Source organism: Catharus ustulatus, chromosome 2 (assembly GCF_009819885.2).
Source record: "Catharus ustulatus isolate bCatUst1 chromosome 2, bCatUst1.pri.v2, whole genome shotgun sequence".
Lineage (NCBI taxonomy): Eukaryota > Metazoa > Chordata > Aves > Passeriformes > Turdidae > Catharus > Catharus ustulatus.
Genome location: NC_046222.1, coordinates 4,870,698 through 4,886,965, shown reverse-complemented (window position 1 = coordinate 4,886,965; position 16,268 = coordinate 4,870,698). Strand labels below are relative to the sequence as shown.

The window sequence follows — 16,268 nt, the reverse complement described above, 5'->3', positions numbered from 1 at the left end:
CAGACCTTTCTACAGGATCGCTACTTCAACAAGATCACTTCATCTGGTCTGCTACCACCACCATAACTACAGAGGTGTCAGGTTGTATTCTGACTCTGTCAGTGGTTTTCTTTTGCACTACTGCATGTATTTTATTTTTTTCTTTTTTTTTCCTCTATTAATTTGTATTTCTGACTTGGAGTCTCTCCTGGTTTTGCTTTCAAACCAGTACACTGACAGTCCTACTACATGGTGCTCTCAAGGACAATGAAACCTGGCTGGATGCAGTGGCCCTACAAATGGGGGATGAACAACCTTCACGTGGGGACACCAAAAGCCACACAAGCTCGGCCTAGAGGGACAAGAGCCCCATCAAAGGAGGGAAAACCCTCCTTCCACGCAGGGACGTGCAGGCATGAGAATGCAGGGACAGGGTGGCAATCTCCCAGGCCGTGCACGGAGCCCACCTGGCTGCTTGACGGTGACCTCGGTCCGGCCTGACACCTCCTCTGCCAGCTTGTACCAGGCGTGGTTGGGGCTGAGCAGCCACTCCTCCACGTGGCAGTAGTAGCTGCCGCTGTCCCGCACCTCTGCCCGCTGCACCGTCAGGCTGAAGAGCCCGCCCGAGGCCGAGCGCTCGAACTGCAGCCGGCCCCGCAGCCCCTCCTCTTCCGCATAGGTGCCGTACTCGAAGGCTGAGCTGTGCGTGGTCTTCAGGATGAGCTTCCCGTCGGCGTCCGAGGGCTTGTGCACGTACCAGAGCACGGCGAAGTGGGAGTCGGGGCTGGTCTGGGATTTCACCGAGCAGTTCAGCAGGATGGGCCGGTTCTCCAGCAGAGTGATGCTCCGCTTCGACTTGCTCACCTGCAGCTTGGTCACTGGGAGGGGGGAATGGAGAGGCATGGAGAGAAGTGGGTCATTAACACAGAAAAGAAACTCGCTTGGGTACCATCTGCCTTTAAGACATTTAGATATTCTACCAAATCTCTCCTTTCAACCCCTATCTGCTCCTGAATCCTCCCACTGTGTCCCTCAGCAAGAGAGGCTGCTTTTTCTCAGCCTGACCTTTGAAAGACTTTTTAATTCATAGTGGTCTAAGGCACCAGACTTAGTAAGATGACTACACCCAAACTCAATGGTTTTTCTCATGGTTAAATCATCCCACTTGCACCTCAAAGCAATGTGCTGTTGACCAGTTCCAGAGAAAACCACTTCTAAAAAAGTGAATTAAATGAGACCCCACTGCTGTCACATGCCAGCCATCTCAGTGAGATGTATCCCACACAGACGCAATAGCTAGGGGAGGAAGGAAGTGCAGAAAAGAAAAGGAGAAAGAGAACCAGACTGGAAGAGACCAAGCTCTGCTCTCACAGCCAGGAGATCTAGCTCCAACTCCACCACAAACTGCACAGCCTAGGGCAAGCCATAGGCCCATCACCTCTCCTGGCTTCCCAAGCACAAGTACAGCTCCTGTGCTGTAGCTAAGCAGTGCCACGCTGCTGAGGATGATACAGCAGAATCATTAGCTCTAGTTCCTGTAAGGAGAGACACACAGATTCCCAATTTCCCAATTCATCTCTCCCTGTACAATCACAGGACAGAGCCTCTGCTGCAGTGTGTGCTCACGCTGTGCTTGTCTCCCTGAGCCAGGGCGTTCCTGTTGGCAGGGGAGGACACAAGGCGCCCTCCTGTGACACTCGTGTGCCCTGGAGCTCCAGGCTACACACAGGGAGAGGGGCAGCTCCCACCCAGCTGGACACACCACTCCTCCCAGCATCTCTGCCACCATGGCCCTCCCCTCCTTCACCTCTGAAAGGGGGAATGCTGCCTTGCTGCTGACAAGCTGCAAATCTCTTAAATAAAACCTGAAGAGTGCACGGGTGCAAGCAGCACGACAAAGTGTGGCACGACAGGCACAAACAACCCAAGGCTGCCAGGGGACCTGTGCCCATCCGCACCCTGCGAACACATCCCACGCATCCTGTGCTTGTGAGGAAGCAGTGTTGTCTTCCCTCTCTCACCAAGGCACAGGCTCCATGCTTTGCATCATGCTTTGCTTCCAGCTTCCCTTGGGCACCAGGGCTCGGATGCCTGTCGGCACAAGTGATGAGTGACGGTGCCCAGGGAGAGGATGGGCACAAACAACTTCAAATGGGAGGAACTCCCACCACAGCAATGCTTTCTGTGCTATCACATCTGAGACAGGCCTCCTGGTATCGGATCAGAATTTCCCCTGGAGCCTGCTTTGCCTGTGGCTTTAATCAGTATGCTAATAAAGACTCCTTGGCTGTGGTATGGCATGCAGACACTGGAGGAAGGAAAAGGAAGGAAATTGTCCTTGGTTTTCCTCCCTAGGGACTTCAACCTAATGGGAAAAGTCAGTGTCACCCTCTTGTATTTCTGCCATACCCCAGACACATTCTTTCCCCTTTGTTTCACTTCAGAACAACAGCCTTAGCCACCACGCCCACCCTCATCCCACCTTTTTGGCTCACCATTGATTAAGAACTGTTATTTTGAGCATTAATCAATCTTCCAAGTCCCTAGGAGATGAGCCAATAAAGGAGAAGGTGGTTCTCAGCAGTTTCCTTTCTCCCCCAGCCCCCTTTCCAAACAGTTTATTTTTAATTGGTACTGGATTATTTTCTGCAACCGTTACTACGGAAACCTTTGTTACTATAGCAACTGTGTATGTTAAGTCAGTAGTCCTATATCTATTAAAATGCAGTATATACACACTCTGTGTGTGGTGGGCTGCTCAATATCAACACACACACACACACACACACACACACAAAGCCAGGGTACACACAGAGCACAGCTACTGAGGATGGCTGACATGGAGTAATTCTAATCTCAGTGTTTGGGGCAACAGACCTGCGCCTTGTACATGGCAGATGTATTCCAATGAAGCAGTGAGGGCTTGTTCCCAGATCATAATCACAGTAATTATCACTGTGTACAAACAGCACGGACACCTGAGGTCATCCAAGGACTCTTAGATGGCCTCTCAGCAGCTTTCCCCGCTCCCATGCAACATTTGGGAAGAAATATTTTTGAGTGTAATGGGGAAGAAATCTTATTAACTCTGGCAAAAATGAGATCCTAAATTTCACACACACACACTCTGTCCTTCCAAGCCATCCTTGGCAGCCACTGCAGCCAGCAGTCAGGAATTTGCCCACATTTGCACTGAGTCCCCAAGATATTGATGAGGTAACGCTTCTACAGCTGCTACCAGCTGGAGCAGCAAGCCCTGGCAGGGAGTCACAGGTCTTCCCTTTGCCAGACTGCACTCTTGCAGAGGTTCATAACACTGTGCACCAAGTTTCCTCTACATTAGAGGTATCAGTGATATGTAATGACATCCCTGCCAATGCACTTTTCATCAAACATGAATTATTTTCCTAAAGGAGGCACACCACAGAAAATGCAAGCGCAGGTTCTGTTTCCCTCCCACAGAATTAGAGAGGACATTCTCAGTCTTTTCCAATTCTGTGAATACCAAATGCTCCCACATCCCAATTCTGATTTCTGCATAGTATACAGGCACTCATCTCTTCTTCATTACCTTCATCCACCAAGCTCATTTTGCATTTGGGAAAAATTATTTAAAATGGGAAAACAGATAATACTGAAGTTGGTGGCCCAGGGTAATGGGAATGGTACAATACAACACCAGGAGTCCATCCATCTCTTCCCATTCTAGTGGAAAGCCTATTCCAGTACAAACTGAGTCTCTCCATGCCACGTGCAGCTTGCCAGGTCATGTTTAAAGATGCTGCCATGACATGGAAATGGTTGTAGCTGCTGGTGCACAAGTGAGGTTGCAAGAAGTCTGACACTCCAGGCACTGAGCCAGCAAAACCTCACCCTTTTGACTAGGAGGAAACTCCCTTTCCTGACCTGAGGATTTGCCTGGGCAGAGAGCCAGGGAAGGGCTTGGCCTTCAAATGCTGAGTTGATCTGGTGTGCCCCAGGGGCTGGGGTTTCGTTGGGGCAGGGCAGGGCTGCTCCTGAGGAGCAGAGGTGGTGGGAGCAGCCGTGTGAGCAGACACAGTTACCTGGCATTTTCTGCTGTGCTGTCAAGAGGCTGATGTTCTCTTAACAGCCTCCCAAACATCTGCTCTGAGAGAGGAACAGGTGCCTGTGTCTAGGTGAAGTTATCGTGCATATCATCTGCAAACCATAATCCTGTTGCCACAATGTCTCCTGGCTCCCTGGAGAGTGCCAGTAAAGAGGATATTGTACCTTAATGTACTGTAATTGGCCCTACATAAGCTATTAAGGCTTTCAATTTACACTGGCAACAAGTCATGGTTAGAACCCTCTTAGTTTTTTTGAATCATTATCTCAAGATGCCTGTGGCAGCTTCTGGTTCTCAAAGCTTGCACCTCTGGCTGGGAGTTCAGGTCAGACACACCTTAAACCACAGCAGGCTATGACACAGCCAGGTCCTCCACAAGCTAATATGTAGTAGGGTTTTCTCCACACCATCAAGCAGGCAATCAGTCTCCTCAAGTTGAGCATGTGGTAAGCACAGTTATACAAATATTTGGGGGAAGGGCGAGCAGTCATTAGAGGAGGAGGACAGAGTGATGCGATTCACGGTTTTTCTGCTGACTTACTGCCTCTTGGCTCCCTTCCCTCTGTTTCCTATTCATCAAGCTGGGGTTACAACACCTCCCTTCAGCAAAGCAGTTTGCAACCTGAACCTAAAAATGCTGTGATAAGAAGATGCTCTGTCTCAAACACCTTACATCATTTTGCCTTGTAGGCAGCAAGAAAACACAACAGCAGGAGTCTACTTCCCACCTGGGAGCCACTATTACCAAGTTCTGGGAATGGCAATGTTTAATTGCAGCTGAAGATACCATTTCCCCAAAACAGCCCCACACAAAAACCCCAGAACACTGCCCTGCAGCAAAGGAGGAGGGGCTGGGGAAGGAGCCAGCTCCACATGAACTAGCAGCTGTGGCACAGAAGGGTGGGCAGGAGGATGGCCAGAGAGTCCCCAGAAAGCCCTGTCACCACAGCAGGGAGGTGGTGTCCCACTTTGGAAACTGCTGCTCTCTGGGGAGACATCCTCCAGAGGACACTTCTGCTTCCAAAGAACTGATGAAATGTTGCAAAAAGTTTTCTGGGGGAATGTCCTACTTTTAAAAGCCTCCACTGAGATTTCACTGTGCTGAGGTGTGTGTGCAGGGGGAGCAGAAACGAGGCCAGCCCAACCTGAGCCCAGCCCTGGTTTAACACCATGCAGTGGGTTTAGCAGGCTGATCAGGATTCTTTTCCAGGAGCACAGCCCCACTTCCTACAAGGAACCCCTCTCTCCCCAGCACGCTCAACCCTGAAGGGCACTTTGGCACAAACTCAGCCATTCCCTCAGCCTGTGGTCACCACCCAGAGGTGCTGCATCATTTCCCTCACCAGGGCCTGGAAAGCACTCAGTGCCTGAATTGGGATTCAGGATACCAATGTGCAGGTCACTGCCACAGGTTTAGACATGTACTAACATTCAGACCTCTGCCAGTTCTTCTCCCTTCCACAAAGCAGGGCTGAGGAGCCTCCTCCAGCTCCCCAGACACTGCAAGGACTCCTGTTCTAATGACTGGAGTCAAGCAAGCACACGCCAGCCTACTGATTCAGCACGGTGAGAGCTGGGTGACTCACGTTTATTAGGTTAGCTGAAAGCAAACCAACATCCAAAAGGGAAAGATGTGCAAGCCCTTTTGGAGAGGAGGCACCAGAAGAAAGGCATTGCAGAAGGGAAGAAAATGAGAGATGCTCCTAGGAGGACTGTGCTCATTAAGCTTAACCACAGTATAGAAATCACAGCTAAGTAAAGACAAAGGCTTCCAGCACCGGGGCAACCTCCCCAGAGAAGGCAGGAACATGGCAGCACAGCTCCTGACTCCAGCTATTCTCTTTTAACTGAACACAATTCCTCCTGAAACTGGATTAGTGAGGTTGCAAATTGCATTAGCCAACATGGGAGGCTGCTGGTGCAACAGGAGCAGCAGAAAGGGAAATAGCATTAGACTTTGCCTGCCATTATTACTGCCATTATTAACTTGTCACTTTACTGTAGTGTTCCTATAACAATGAATTATTGCCTGCAAACAGGCTGACATGATTGAATTACTGGGAGAGCAGCTCTGTGGGAAGGAAAGACAGCATTAACCCTTTCCTGAGGAAGGCTCAGCTTCAGCCCCCTCCCGTGGGGTCAGACAAAAGAGCTGAGGCTGTGACTGTGAACACCACCAAGTGACCTGCATTTCAACATGTTCAGCAAGTTGCTGCCAAGTCCACAGCCCAGCAGACAGCCCAGACACTCCCCAGCCTCACAGCTGCTGCTGCAGCAAGACTAGATGGGTATTTAAACAGCTGTGCACGTCCATGCTGACCATCACCTGTCCAACAGCCCTGCCCAGCACTCAGCCCCAAGCACAGGCACAGGACTGAAGGACACCGTGCTACTGCAGCCTGGGGAGTGCAGTTTGATGCACTCAGAATGGTGCCAGAGGGTGTTGTGCAAAGCAGTACAGGCACCTCTCCTCAAACCCTACAGTGGATCTGCTTGCTCATCCGCACCCCCACCAGCTCCAGCCCCAAGAAGTTGGATCATCCCAAAGCACCTACAAGTGGACCCATCCCTTCCTCTCCCCAAAAGCAGCACAGTCAGACTGCACCAAACACTGGGGGAGCAGGTCAAGTCCATCTCTGCATGTGATGACTGCAGGCAGTGACAAGGACACCACTGGCAAGGGAACAGCCTGGGATTAGCAGCCGTGCCAGAGCCTGTGGAGCAGCTAACAAAGTAGCAGGTAACCAAGTGGGGCCTCAGGGAGGAATGCATGTGCGACCCAGAAAGGCTCTTTAAAGCCCAGAAGCCATACATCTGCCAGCACATACAGGAAAGGCAAGGATGGAAAAAGCTGGGAAGTTCACAGCCCCCCAGGTCCAGCCAAGGCTAAGGCAGAGACCACCAGCTGGGATGTGCCACTGGCCTGGAAAAAACAGGACTTCCCTCAAGAAACAGAAACCATGCCACTGTAAAGAACAGCAAGATACGCCCCAAAGCAAAATGCTTCACAAACCTAAAACCAGAAACTTTCCTGCAAAACCCTGAAATGCACATAAAAGTTCTGCACGAGAGACAGGAAGGGAGGGAGAAATAAAAGATTCCCAGCATGAGTTGTGCCTGCTGTCAGAAAACAATATATGGCTCACTGATCACTTGTAAATTAAAATATGGAGATAGGATCACTGAAAGATAAATTCAGTACCAAGCCACAGCCACTGAGGAGAAAGAAAGAAAAAAATAACATACAGAGATATTTAATAAATTCTCCGTCAGAAAGATTTCAAACAAAGGAGTGCTAGATCAATTAGGAAAAATAGTAATTAAATGCACCCGGAGAGCAAGTTGTAACACACACAGCAGCACCACACAGCAACTCCCATGCCATGCTGGAGGCTGGATTTGAGATCACAATTTCCTGGGATCACAAAAAACCTGCAGCTGCACACTCAGAGCACAACTGCACCCTGTACCACATGGCTGACTTTTGCACACGCTGTGTTTGACTTGGGCATTTTCAGCAGCTTCTGTTGGAAAACTGAGTGCTGTGCAGACACAGATAAGGTGCTCAGGGTGGTGTGAAATGTCATTTTCTTGCCACCCAGACAGCAAGCTCTCCAGACAGACCTCAGGCAGGATCAGGAGATCTTTTGGATACTGCCCACAGCAGCCCTGCCAGGTGCTGCTCTCCATGCAAAGAGAAGCCCCCAGATGAATCCATCCAAGCACTAGGCTCACTCTATCCTCCTTTAACTGCTCCTTGCCACTGGGCTAGCTCTCTGCAGGCATACCAAACTGGTTACACAGAAGGACCTGTGCCAGCACAAGGAATGGGACAAGACCATGCAGTCACATCGGGGATGAGGATCACCTCCTTCTGTGCAGCAAAGTGCCAGATCAGCTCCACCTGCAGGAGTTTACTTCCCACTTATGAGCTACTATTACCAAATCCTGGGAAAGGCAACGTTTAATTGCAGCTGAAGATACTGTTTTCTCAAAACTGAAGCTCATGGATGATACTGCTTCCATAACTAGTGAGTACAACTACTGCTGGAAGAACAAGCAAGTAAAATGAGCCATCTGTCATTTCTTAAGGAATTGTACTCTTGAACTTAAGGAGTGAGGACATATTTCAGCATAATGGGCTACAGATCCATCGTCATCTGCACTCCCTGCTTCTCTGTTAATTGGGACAAGGAAAACTACAGTATTTAGCAGCATCCCAAATGCCTATTTAAGAAAGCAAGATGGCCTTGAGAGAAAAATTTTATGTATACATACATATGTTAAAATAAAAGACCCTGAGCCACAGGTTCGGCATGTTTGGAGCCATTCTGCTGTAAGGAAGCAGATCTCAAGTTCAGTGAACCCAGGAATTCAGTCTTTGACCAGTGTCAGAACATGCAGCTTCTCATGCCAGGAGAAGCATTCCTCAGGATTCAGAACACAGAAAAATGGTGCAGGTCCCATGCACAGGGATGGACAGCCAAAGGTGCTGCTTGGGCACAGAGGGAGGGACCCCTGGGCTGGGCCCTGCTCTGACTGGAGGGCTGAGAATGCAGCAAGAGAAATATTGTGCTGCAGCAGTGGCCCCAAGGCCACTCAGCTCACGGAGGGCTGGGGTTCCATGCAGACACTGGGACAGAAGAGTGGTCAACACCTCAATGCAAAGCTGCTCATCACCAGTCTCCCTCTACCTCAAGGGCTGCCCCTGCTTTTGAAATCTTCCAGGACAACAGGAGGTACAAAGCTTTAGAGCTGGACACCATCTAAGTACTGCTCACTGCAGAGTATTTTAGTCCAAGGAGAGCAAAGAGGGAATCGATGAGAAACTAAAGTACGGAGAGAGAGAAGCTGTTCAAGACAACATCAAAGAACGTGCATGTGCACAGACTGCAAACAGGCTGACACCATAGTTTCGTACATCCATGCTGCAGACAGGAGTGGAAAACCACTCAGAAGATATCAAAGAGAAAAAGTAGAGAGTACTTTGAAATGGAAGTGAAAAAATTGGACCTAAAAAGTAACCATGGAGAGAGCTAATTTGAAGAGAGCAGCATATCCTGGATACAGCCCAGCTCTCCTGCCACTGTCAGCCTTGTTGGGGGGGCTGAAAAGAAAGACTGACTGTACTAAGATTAGTGGGCACACACAGAGCAGGCTGGGTCAGGTTAAGGTCCCACTAGGTGCAAGGATGCATTCCCACACTCTTCACCCCTGTGAAATGCATCCAAGATGCTTCATCCATTTAAAGTTCAACTTCTCAGGTCACACCCCTGGGTGCATTTTCCAGGCTGGAGTCTCAGGAGAAACCCTGAACATAACTGACTGCATTTAGCTCAACACACTTGGCTCTTACAGAAAGCTCTCACAGGCAAACCTGCAGAGGAGCCAAACAGCTCCCAGAAGGAAAACCAAATGCAGAGAGAGGTGAATCCCAGCTCTGACCCCACAAGGCCAGCGTCATCATCCCCAGTACAGCATCAGGAATGCAGCAGCACATCCAGCACAAGTTCCCTCCCCTGCTGCTTACACCCAGGATGACAGGGATGTTTGGAGGAGGGAGTGATGGCTAAGTGTGGAGAAAAAGCACTCTGGGGTGCTGGCCTGGCATAAATAACTGTACCAAGGAGATGACAGCAAATCTAAATGGGGAATCTGTCCCAGAGGACCTGGTAAGTGTGGCAACAGAGCTCCCCAGGGCAAATGGAGCCCTGGAGAGTAGGAGACTACCTGGGGTACAAGGTAGGAGAATCAACCTTACATCTGCTATCTGCAGAAGGAAAAGGGCTCCAGCTGGGTCACTAATGCAGGTCTATGCAAGGGGACAGCTCTGGGTCATGCAACACTGAGCCCCTTCATTTCATGTGTTCAGTGTGCTGGAAGGAAGGAGCTGCAGCCCTGAGGAAGAACAGCAGGTCTTACCCCACTGGCAGTGAAGGGAAAGGAGCAAGTCCCTGAGCACACAGGGGAGAGGAGACTGCTCTGCACCACAGCCACTGCTGCTGAGAACAGGCTCCTCTCTTCTGAGCTCTTCTTGAACTCCTTCATCACTCAAGCAGGAGTACAGCCATTTGCCAGATGGAGTAGGCAGCTGTAAAGCAGGGAATGAGTGCTGTTCTACAGAGCAAAACCACTCTGGGATCAAGCAAGCAGCAAACTTCAGTTTCCAGACTTCACTTCTGTAAGGAAGTTTCCAGCTCATTAACCTTCCTTGCTTAACTTTATTGCTGGATGCTGCCAGAAGCAAGAAGTGTCAGCTTGAAGCAGAGACTTTGTGGCCTTTGAAAACACTTGTTTGAGCCTCCACTCAAGAGTCAGATCAGTATCCCACTGGCCACCTGTAGTAGAAAAGGCATCTTTCACATCCATCCATGAGGGGGATTCCTTAAACACTGAAATTACTGAGAATTACTAAAATGAGATGGATTAAAGGCATTAAGAGTAATATCTGAGTATGGAATGCTTCTCACTATACTCCACAAATGTCTTGGTAATTATCTGAAAATCAGTCCTCCTCTCCCAGCATTAAGTGTACTATAAAGCAGCCTCCTTTTCCAGCACTCCTCTGCCTCATGCCCCCCTCATCTTCCTAGCCTCCTCAGTCTGCAGTCACAACCATCCACTGCTTGGCTGGTCAGTGAGCCTTCAGAGAGGAGGAGGTGCATGAGAATGAATATTCTCTGTGTGGCTGCACAGATGGGCTTGGACAAAGAGGTGAGAGTCCTTCATTCCCCACTCATTAGATTTCTCTGGTCATTGGTAGCCCAGCACAGCCACCCTCTGGTTTCCTATGAAAAGCAGAAAAGCAGCAGAGGGCTCTGCACCCACCTGAATGCAGGGCTTCAGGGAGAGCACAGCTCTGGCTTGCCCCACTCCTAAAGTAAGGTTCAGGAGGAAGCCACCTTCAGCTCCTCCAAGGCCAGCTTCAAGAGCCTCCATCCTCCCCCTCCATGATAGTTTCAACTTGAGAGCTCCTAATAAACCAAACTTTAAGAAGTGGCCCCTGGAGAGCTTCTGAAAGCTAATTAATGCTCTAATGAAGAGCGTGACTGCCTTGTTTGCTCCACGGCTCCCAGGTCAATCAATCTGCTTCAGACTGGCTTGCAAAAAAGCAGTGAGGAGCCCAGCACCCCTGGTGTCTGCTCAGTTATCATCCCCTGCCATCCCTCCTCCCATGTTCATTACTGTCAAAATCCCAGCAGCAAGAGGACAGATTTATAGAGGCGATTGCAGCTTCCCCCTGAGCGCCCGATCCAGAATTAGTCATCAAGGAACAGGACAAGGCAAGGATAGAGGGGTGGGGAGCTGCATGGGGAGGTGCCTGAGTATGAAAGGGGTGAGAAGGTGCTCTGAGGGTGGGGGTGTTATGTGAAAGCCCTGCTTTCTTACTGTGCTGCTGCCAGATAAACTCTCCAGCACTCAGACCCCAGGACTTTGCTGAATCGCCCCCTCATTTGTGCTGCAGGGGAATGGTAAGTGCACTAACACACTCAATGACAATGGCAATTTAATATACAGCACAAATCTGCTCCAAGCCTCCTTGCCAAAAGAGAGAGCACTCTGCAGACACCCAAGCCTACCCAGATTGCAGCACAGCCCCTGTCGTGTACTGTCTGCTGCCCTTGTCTGAGTCCTGCAGACCACACGGACACGTGCTGCTCCCAGACAGCACCTGCTGTCTCAGTGCTCCATCTCTGGAGGAGATGGGAACAGAGCCTTCCTGACAGCCCTTGGGTCTTCCCCTTGACCTGTCTGAGCCTATCTACCACCTTCCTGCCTCAGGCAGGACCCAGAGTCCAAGCTCTGTTTATCCTCCATGTGCAGAGAAGGGAGCAGGAACAGTGAGCTCAGCTGGCATCTCAGTGTGAGCACTGAGAGCTCAGCCTGAATCCAAACGCTTCCAGGATTCAAAAGGAACCACCTGCTTCCCCTAAAAGGCACCTCTGCTTCCCCTAAAAGCCTAGAAAACTGTAAGTGCCAGGGAGTCACCACACATGTCCTCTCCAAGGACAGGACACAGCTAATCCTGATGGATCTCTCGCATATCAGCCCACTAAGCCTTGCATGCTGGATGCTCTTCTCCACCTGGAAAGGGGCAAGATAAAGGGCAAAGCAATGTCTCCAGATGGGAAAATGGTGGTGAACCCTCAGGAGAAAGAGAAGATGGCCTTGGGGAGGAAATACCCAGGTTTTCAGAGGCAGACCAGTGTGGAAGGGGAGCCTCAAACACAAAAGAAATCTCCACTCCTGCACTTGGGGCTCACATCTAGTTCAGGCTGCACTACTGTGCATGGCCTCCTGACAGCTTGGTTTCAGAGAAGCAGCTGGTGAGAATGGAGATGTAATTTTATTATTCTTCCCCTTCTGCTGCAACATGAGCTCACCAAGAAACAACAGGTATCTTGAGAGACTGAAGTAAAAAGGAGAGCACTGCATCGTAGGAAAATGAAATAGCCACAGGCTATCCTGCCAGTCTGGTCTAACAGCCCCCCACACCAGCCTGGATTTCTGCCCCAGCCTACAGAAGTTAAAACTCAGCAGTGGCCCTAAAGCAGTGCAGGTGTCTGTCCCTCTCAACCCAAGGTGTGCAGGCTTGCATGACACTTAGGAGCAGGCCAGGAAAAGGAGCTTCAGATCCTAGTGCTACTGCTGGTGAAGTTACATGATACCTGAATTCTCTACAACCTCTCACACATACAGCCAGCACCCTTTATAGGAAATTTCCGCACACTGCCAGTCTTTAGAACAGCTTCATGCCCAAGGGATCAGGAACTTCACTCTCAAAGGCCAAATCTGGCTCAGATGCCACACAGGAGACTTGTGCCATCCAGCCTGCAGACCTCAGAGCTGGGTTAATGCTGCCATTGCCTGCCTTTCTTGCTCCCTCCTTCAGCCCCCTACATGTTTCATTTCTCAAAATACTGCTCATTTCTTCTTGGAGTAGGAAAGGACTGGATGTTTCAAGCTGCTAGCATCACCTGTTTGCCACAAGATTGTCACATGTGAAATGACTTTGTAGCCACATTAATACATGCAATTCAAAACCAGCACTGCCACCTCTGCAACTACCACAGCACAGATGACACGTAGAAACACCACCCCACTGCAAGAGTGCCAAGGAGAAGCAGCCTGAGCACTGAAATGGCAAACCAAAACACCAGGAGAAGCTCCAGCTTATTCCTTAGGCATGTGGGATTTCACAAAGCAAGGAGGCCACCACTAATTTACCTTTCTCTCCTCAACACACTTCAAAGGCTGACGTATACTGATTTCCATGTCTGCACCTGGAACCTGTCAAATAGAAAGGTCACTCAAACAGGGAGCAGGGGTTTGAGAGGGAACTAGAATCCTCACCTTAACTTACAGTCTAGAAACACATGCTAGCTCCATTTGCCAAAAGGACAAGCCAACAAGCCTTCTTTATGGTGTCCCTTAGTGGACTTGTAGTGGAGATAGGTCACCCCAAGCATTTGGGTCAAGGCAGACACCTATGGCTAATGGCAAAGGAAAAGCTGGGACTGAGACACCAAATAGCAAGCTGAAGTTATCCCAGATTAAGGTGATTGTAGTGGAACAGAAGTAGAGAGACAGTGCTGTCAGCTGTTTGATTATTCCAGGATCCTGAATGACCCTTTCTGGAGAAGCCTTGGATATTTAGCTGAAAACCAGCACCCACTTCATCAGCACAGGTTTGACTGGGAGGGCTCTAGGACATTCATTCATTCATTCATTCATTCATTCATTCATTCATTCAGAAGTGTCTGGGGAAGGTGTCTTCCATATCCTGAATCCTCTCTGGAGATCATCCAGCCAAAGACCCAGGAATGATACAATACAACCCCCTCTGCCACCTGCAAAACCAGAAAGAACCAGAGCAGTCCCTAGTCTAGCTGCCAACATTTCATTCATGGGGAACATCAACCACCCACTCTGAGAGGCTGCCTGGGACATGATAACAAAACACAGAGAGGGTGCAGCCACAGTGCTGGGAGAGCTCTGAGGAGTCCTTCCTCTTTTCCTTCCACACTTGTGAGCCACAAAGCCTCAAACATTATGCAAGGCTCATTGAACTGACAGCTAAGATTTATTTTGCAGTTGTTTGCTGAGCAGCTGGAAGACAAGGAGAGGTAAAAACCATGGAGACCCGGACAACTTGTTCTGTTAAGGCATCACTTGAGGGTTACTGCTCTAGTAAAGATCAACAGGCTGCCAGAGCATGGTTTAACTGAGCTGTGACACACAGGCTCTCTTCTGGAAGCTGTTATCAAGGATTTCTCTTTCCCCCTCTGTCTCACACACAGACATGCATGCACAGGGCTGTGAAGAAGCATGTTACACCAGGGACCACATCCATTCAGCACTGTTTCCTAGGGAAGTAAGCTAAAATGATGAACATCACCAACTCGACCTTGCAAGCAGTAAAACGTGTATTACAAGGCAGCATAATCAAGATAAATGGAGAAGATTAACCTGGAGATGAGGGCAAGGGAGAGAGAGGGAAGAAAAATGATGGAGAGCCTATGAGGTGGCTGGAGCTCACAGCATCCACTGAGTAGTCTGAAGACAGGGCTGAGGAACGTGGAAGGAGTATGAAGAGGGATACTGATGGGAAAAACACAAAGCCCAACCAGGAGAGACCCTAGGAAGGAGTCCTTCTGCACAGGAACACAAAAGGAGGACTAACATGCAGCAAGGACCTGAGCCAATGGTCTTGAAGATGTTAAAAGCCTCATTCTAAACACCATCCCTAAAGCCAAAACAGCAATACACCATCCAGCTCAGCAACAGTCCACAGCTACCGTGGCCACGTATCTTTGCACTTTTCATGCACAATAGAGACACCACCAAAATATCAGTGACAAGGCCTACAGAAGGCCCTCACTCTCCCCAGTGGCTGTACAGGGACAGCACCTTGTGGGTTTTCTGACTGTCTGTTGCTTATCTGTGGCACACTTTGTGTGGGCACCCTTGGCTGTGGAGACTTTCAGCCAAAAGGGCTCAATTTCTGTTAAGGGTGAAAATCAGGCTACCAGCTAAAGGCGAGCAAAATAGAGGTGAATTTAGCTAGTTACAAGGTCTTTTAAAGCTAAACAGTCCAAAAGAGAAATAACACTTATATTATTTATACTTCTGACCAATAACCAAACCCCTGTGACCCACAGTGCAGCACTATCCAACCAAAATTACTGCCTGAAATCATGAAGAAGAAGGAAGAAGAAAGAGGAAAGCGAAATGCCCAAGGACTTCCATCTTGTCCCATACCTATTACTGTATTTTAAAAACCCAATTTTAAAACCCTTCACCATGTGAAATCACAAACTCCTATTTAACTAATACTCATGACTTTAATTCCATCACTCAGATTTGGAAGCCTTCTCCAAGATCTCAAGTCAAAAGCAGTGTTCTCCAGGGTGTCAGAGTCAGAAAGTACAGAAAGCTCAAAAACCCCAGGTTTCTGGGATCCAACACATGGCCTCAGGTGAAAAGCAGTGTTCTCCAGGGGGTGAGTGTCAGAAGGCACAGAAAGCTCAAAAATCCCAGGTTTCTGGGATCCAACACAAGATCTCAAGTCAAAAGCAGTGTTCTCCAGGGGGTCAGAGTCAGAAAGCACAGAAAGCTCAAAAATCCCAGGTTTCTGGGATCCAACACATGGCCTCAGGTCAAAAGCTGTTTCTTGGGGGTCAGCACAGGAAGTCTACAATTCTCAGCTTCCAGCATTCCAACACACCCCATTCCCCCAAGCCCCTCCATGGCACTCACCTGGCCTCAGCACCCTGATCTCCAGCAGGTTGGAGGTCCTGTCTGCCAGCCTGGTCCAGCTGCTGTTGTAGTTCTTCCTCCAGAGCTCAGCCACGCACTGGTACTTGCCGGCCTCGGTGTCGCTGGCCCTGCTGATGCTCAGGCGCACGTTGTTGCTGGACTCGGCCTTCTCGATGGCGGTGCGCGTGCGGAAGGCCGCGGCCCTGTCGCCCCACTGCACGCCGCCGTCCCGCGTGAAGGTCACCAGGTCGTGGAACTCGGTGCTGCCCGCCGGCTGGAAGCGCCACGTCACCGACACCGGCACCCACGACGGGTAGTGGGGCTTGATGATGCACTGGAGGTCGAAGGACTCGTTGTAGGTCACGCCCGGCGTGCGGGAGATGGCGGTGACGGCGAATCCGGCCTCTGCGGGGAGAGAGGAGAGCGCCGTGAGACACCCGCC

General features: G+C 49.9%; 1 protein-coding gene across 1 annotated transcript in view; it reads right to left on the bottom strand.

Annotated features, from left to right (window-relative positions):
* The window catches only part of IGSF3 (immunoglobulin superfamily member 3), a 91,995-nt gene that overhangs the window by 9,551 nt on the left and 66,176 nt on the right, over window positions 1-16,268 (bottom strand). The window contains exons 6-7 of the mRNA XM_033051412.1: window positions 15,827-16,231; window positions 447-857 (exon numbers count right to left, since the gene is read on the bottom strand). Coding sequence (XP_032907303.1) covers window positions 447-857; window positions 15,827-16,231 — 816 coding nt within the window. The remainder of the gene's footprint in view (window positions 1-446; window positions 858-15,826; window positions 16,232-16,268) is intronic.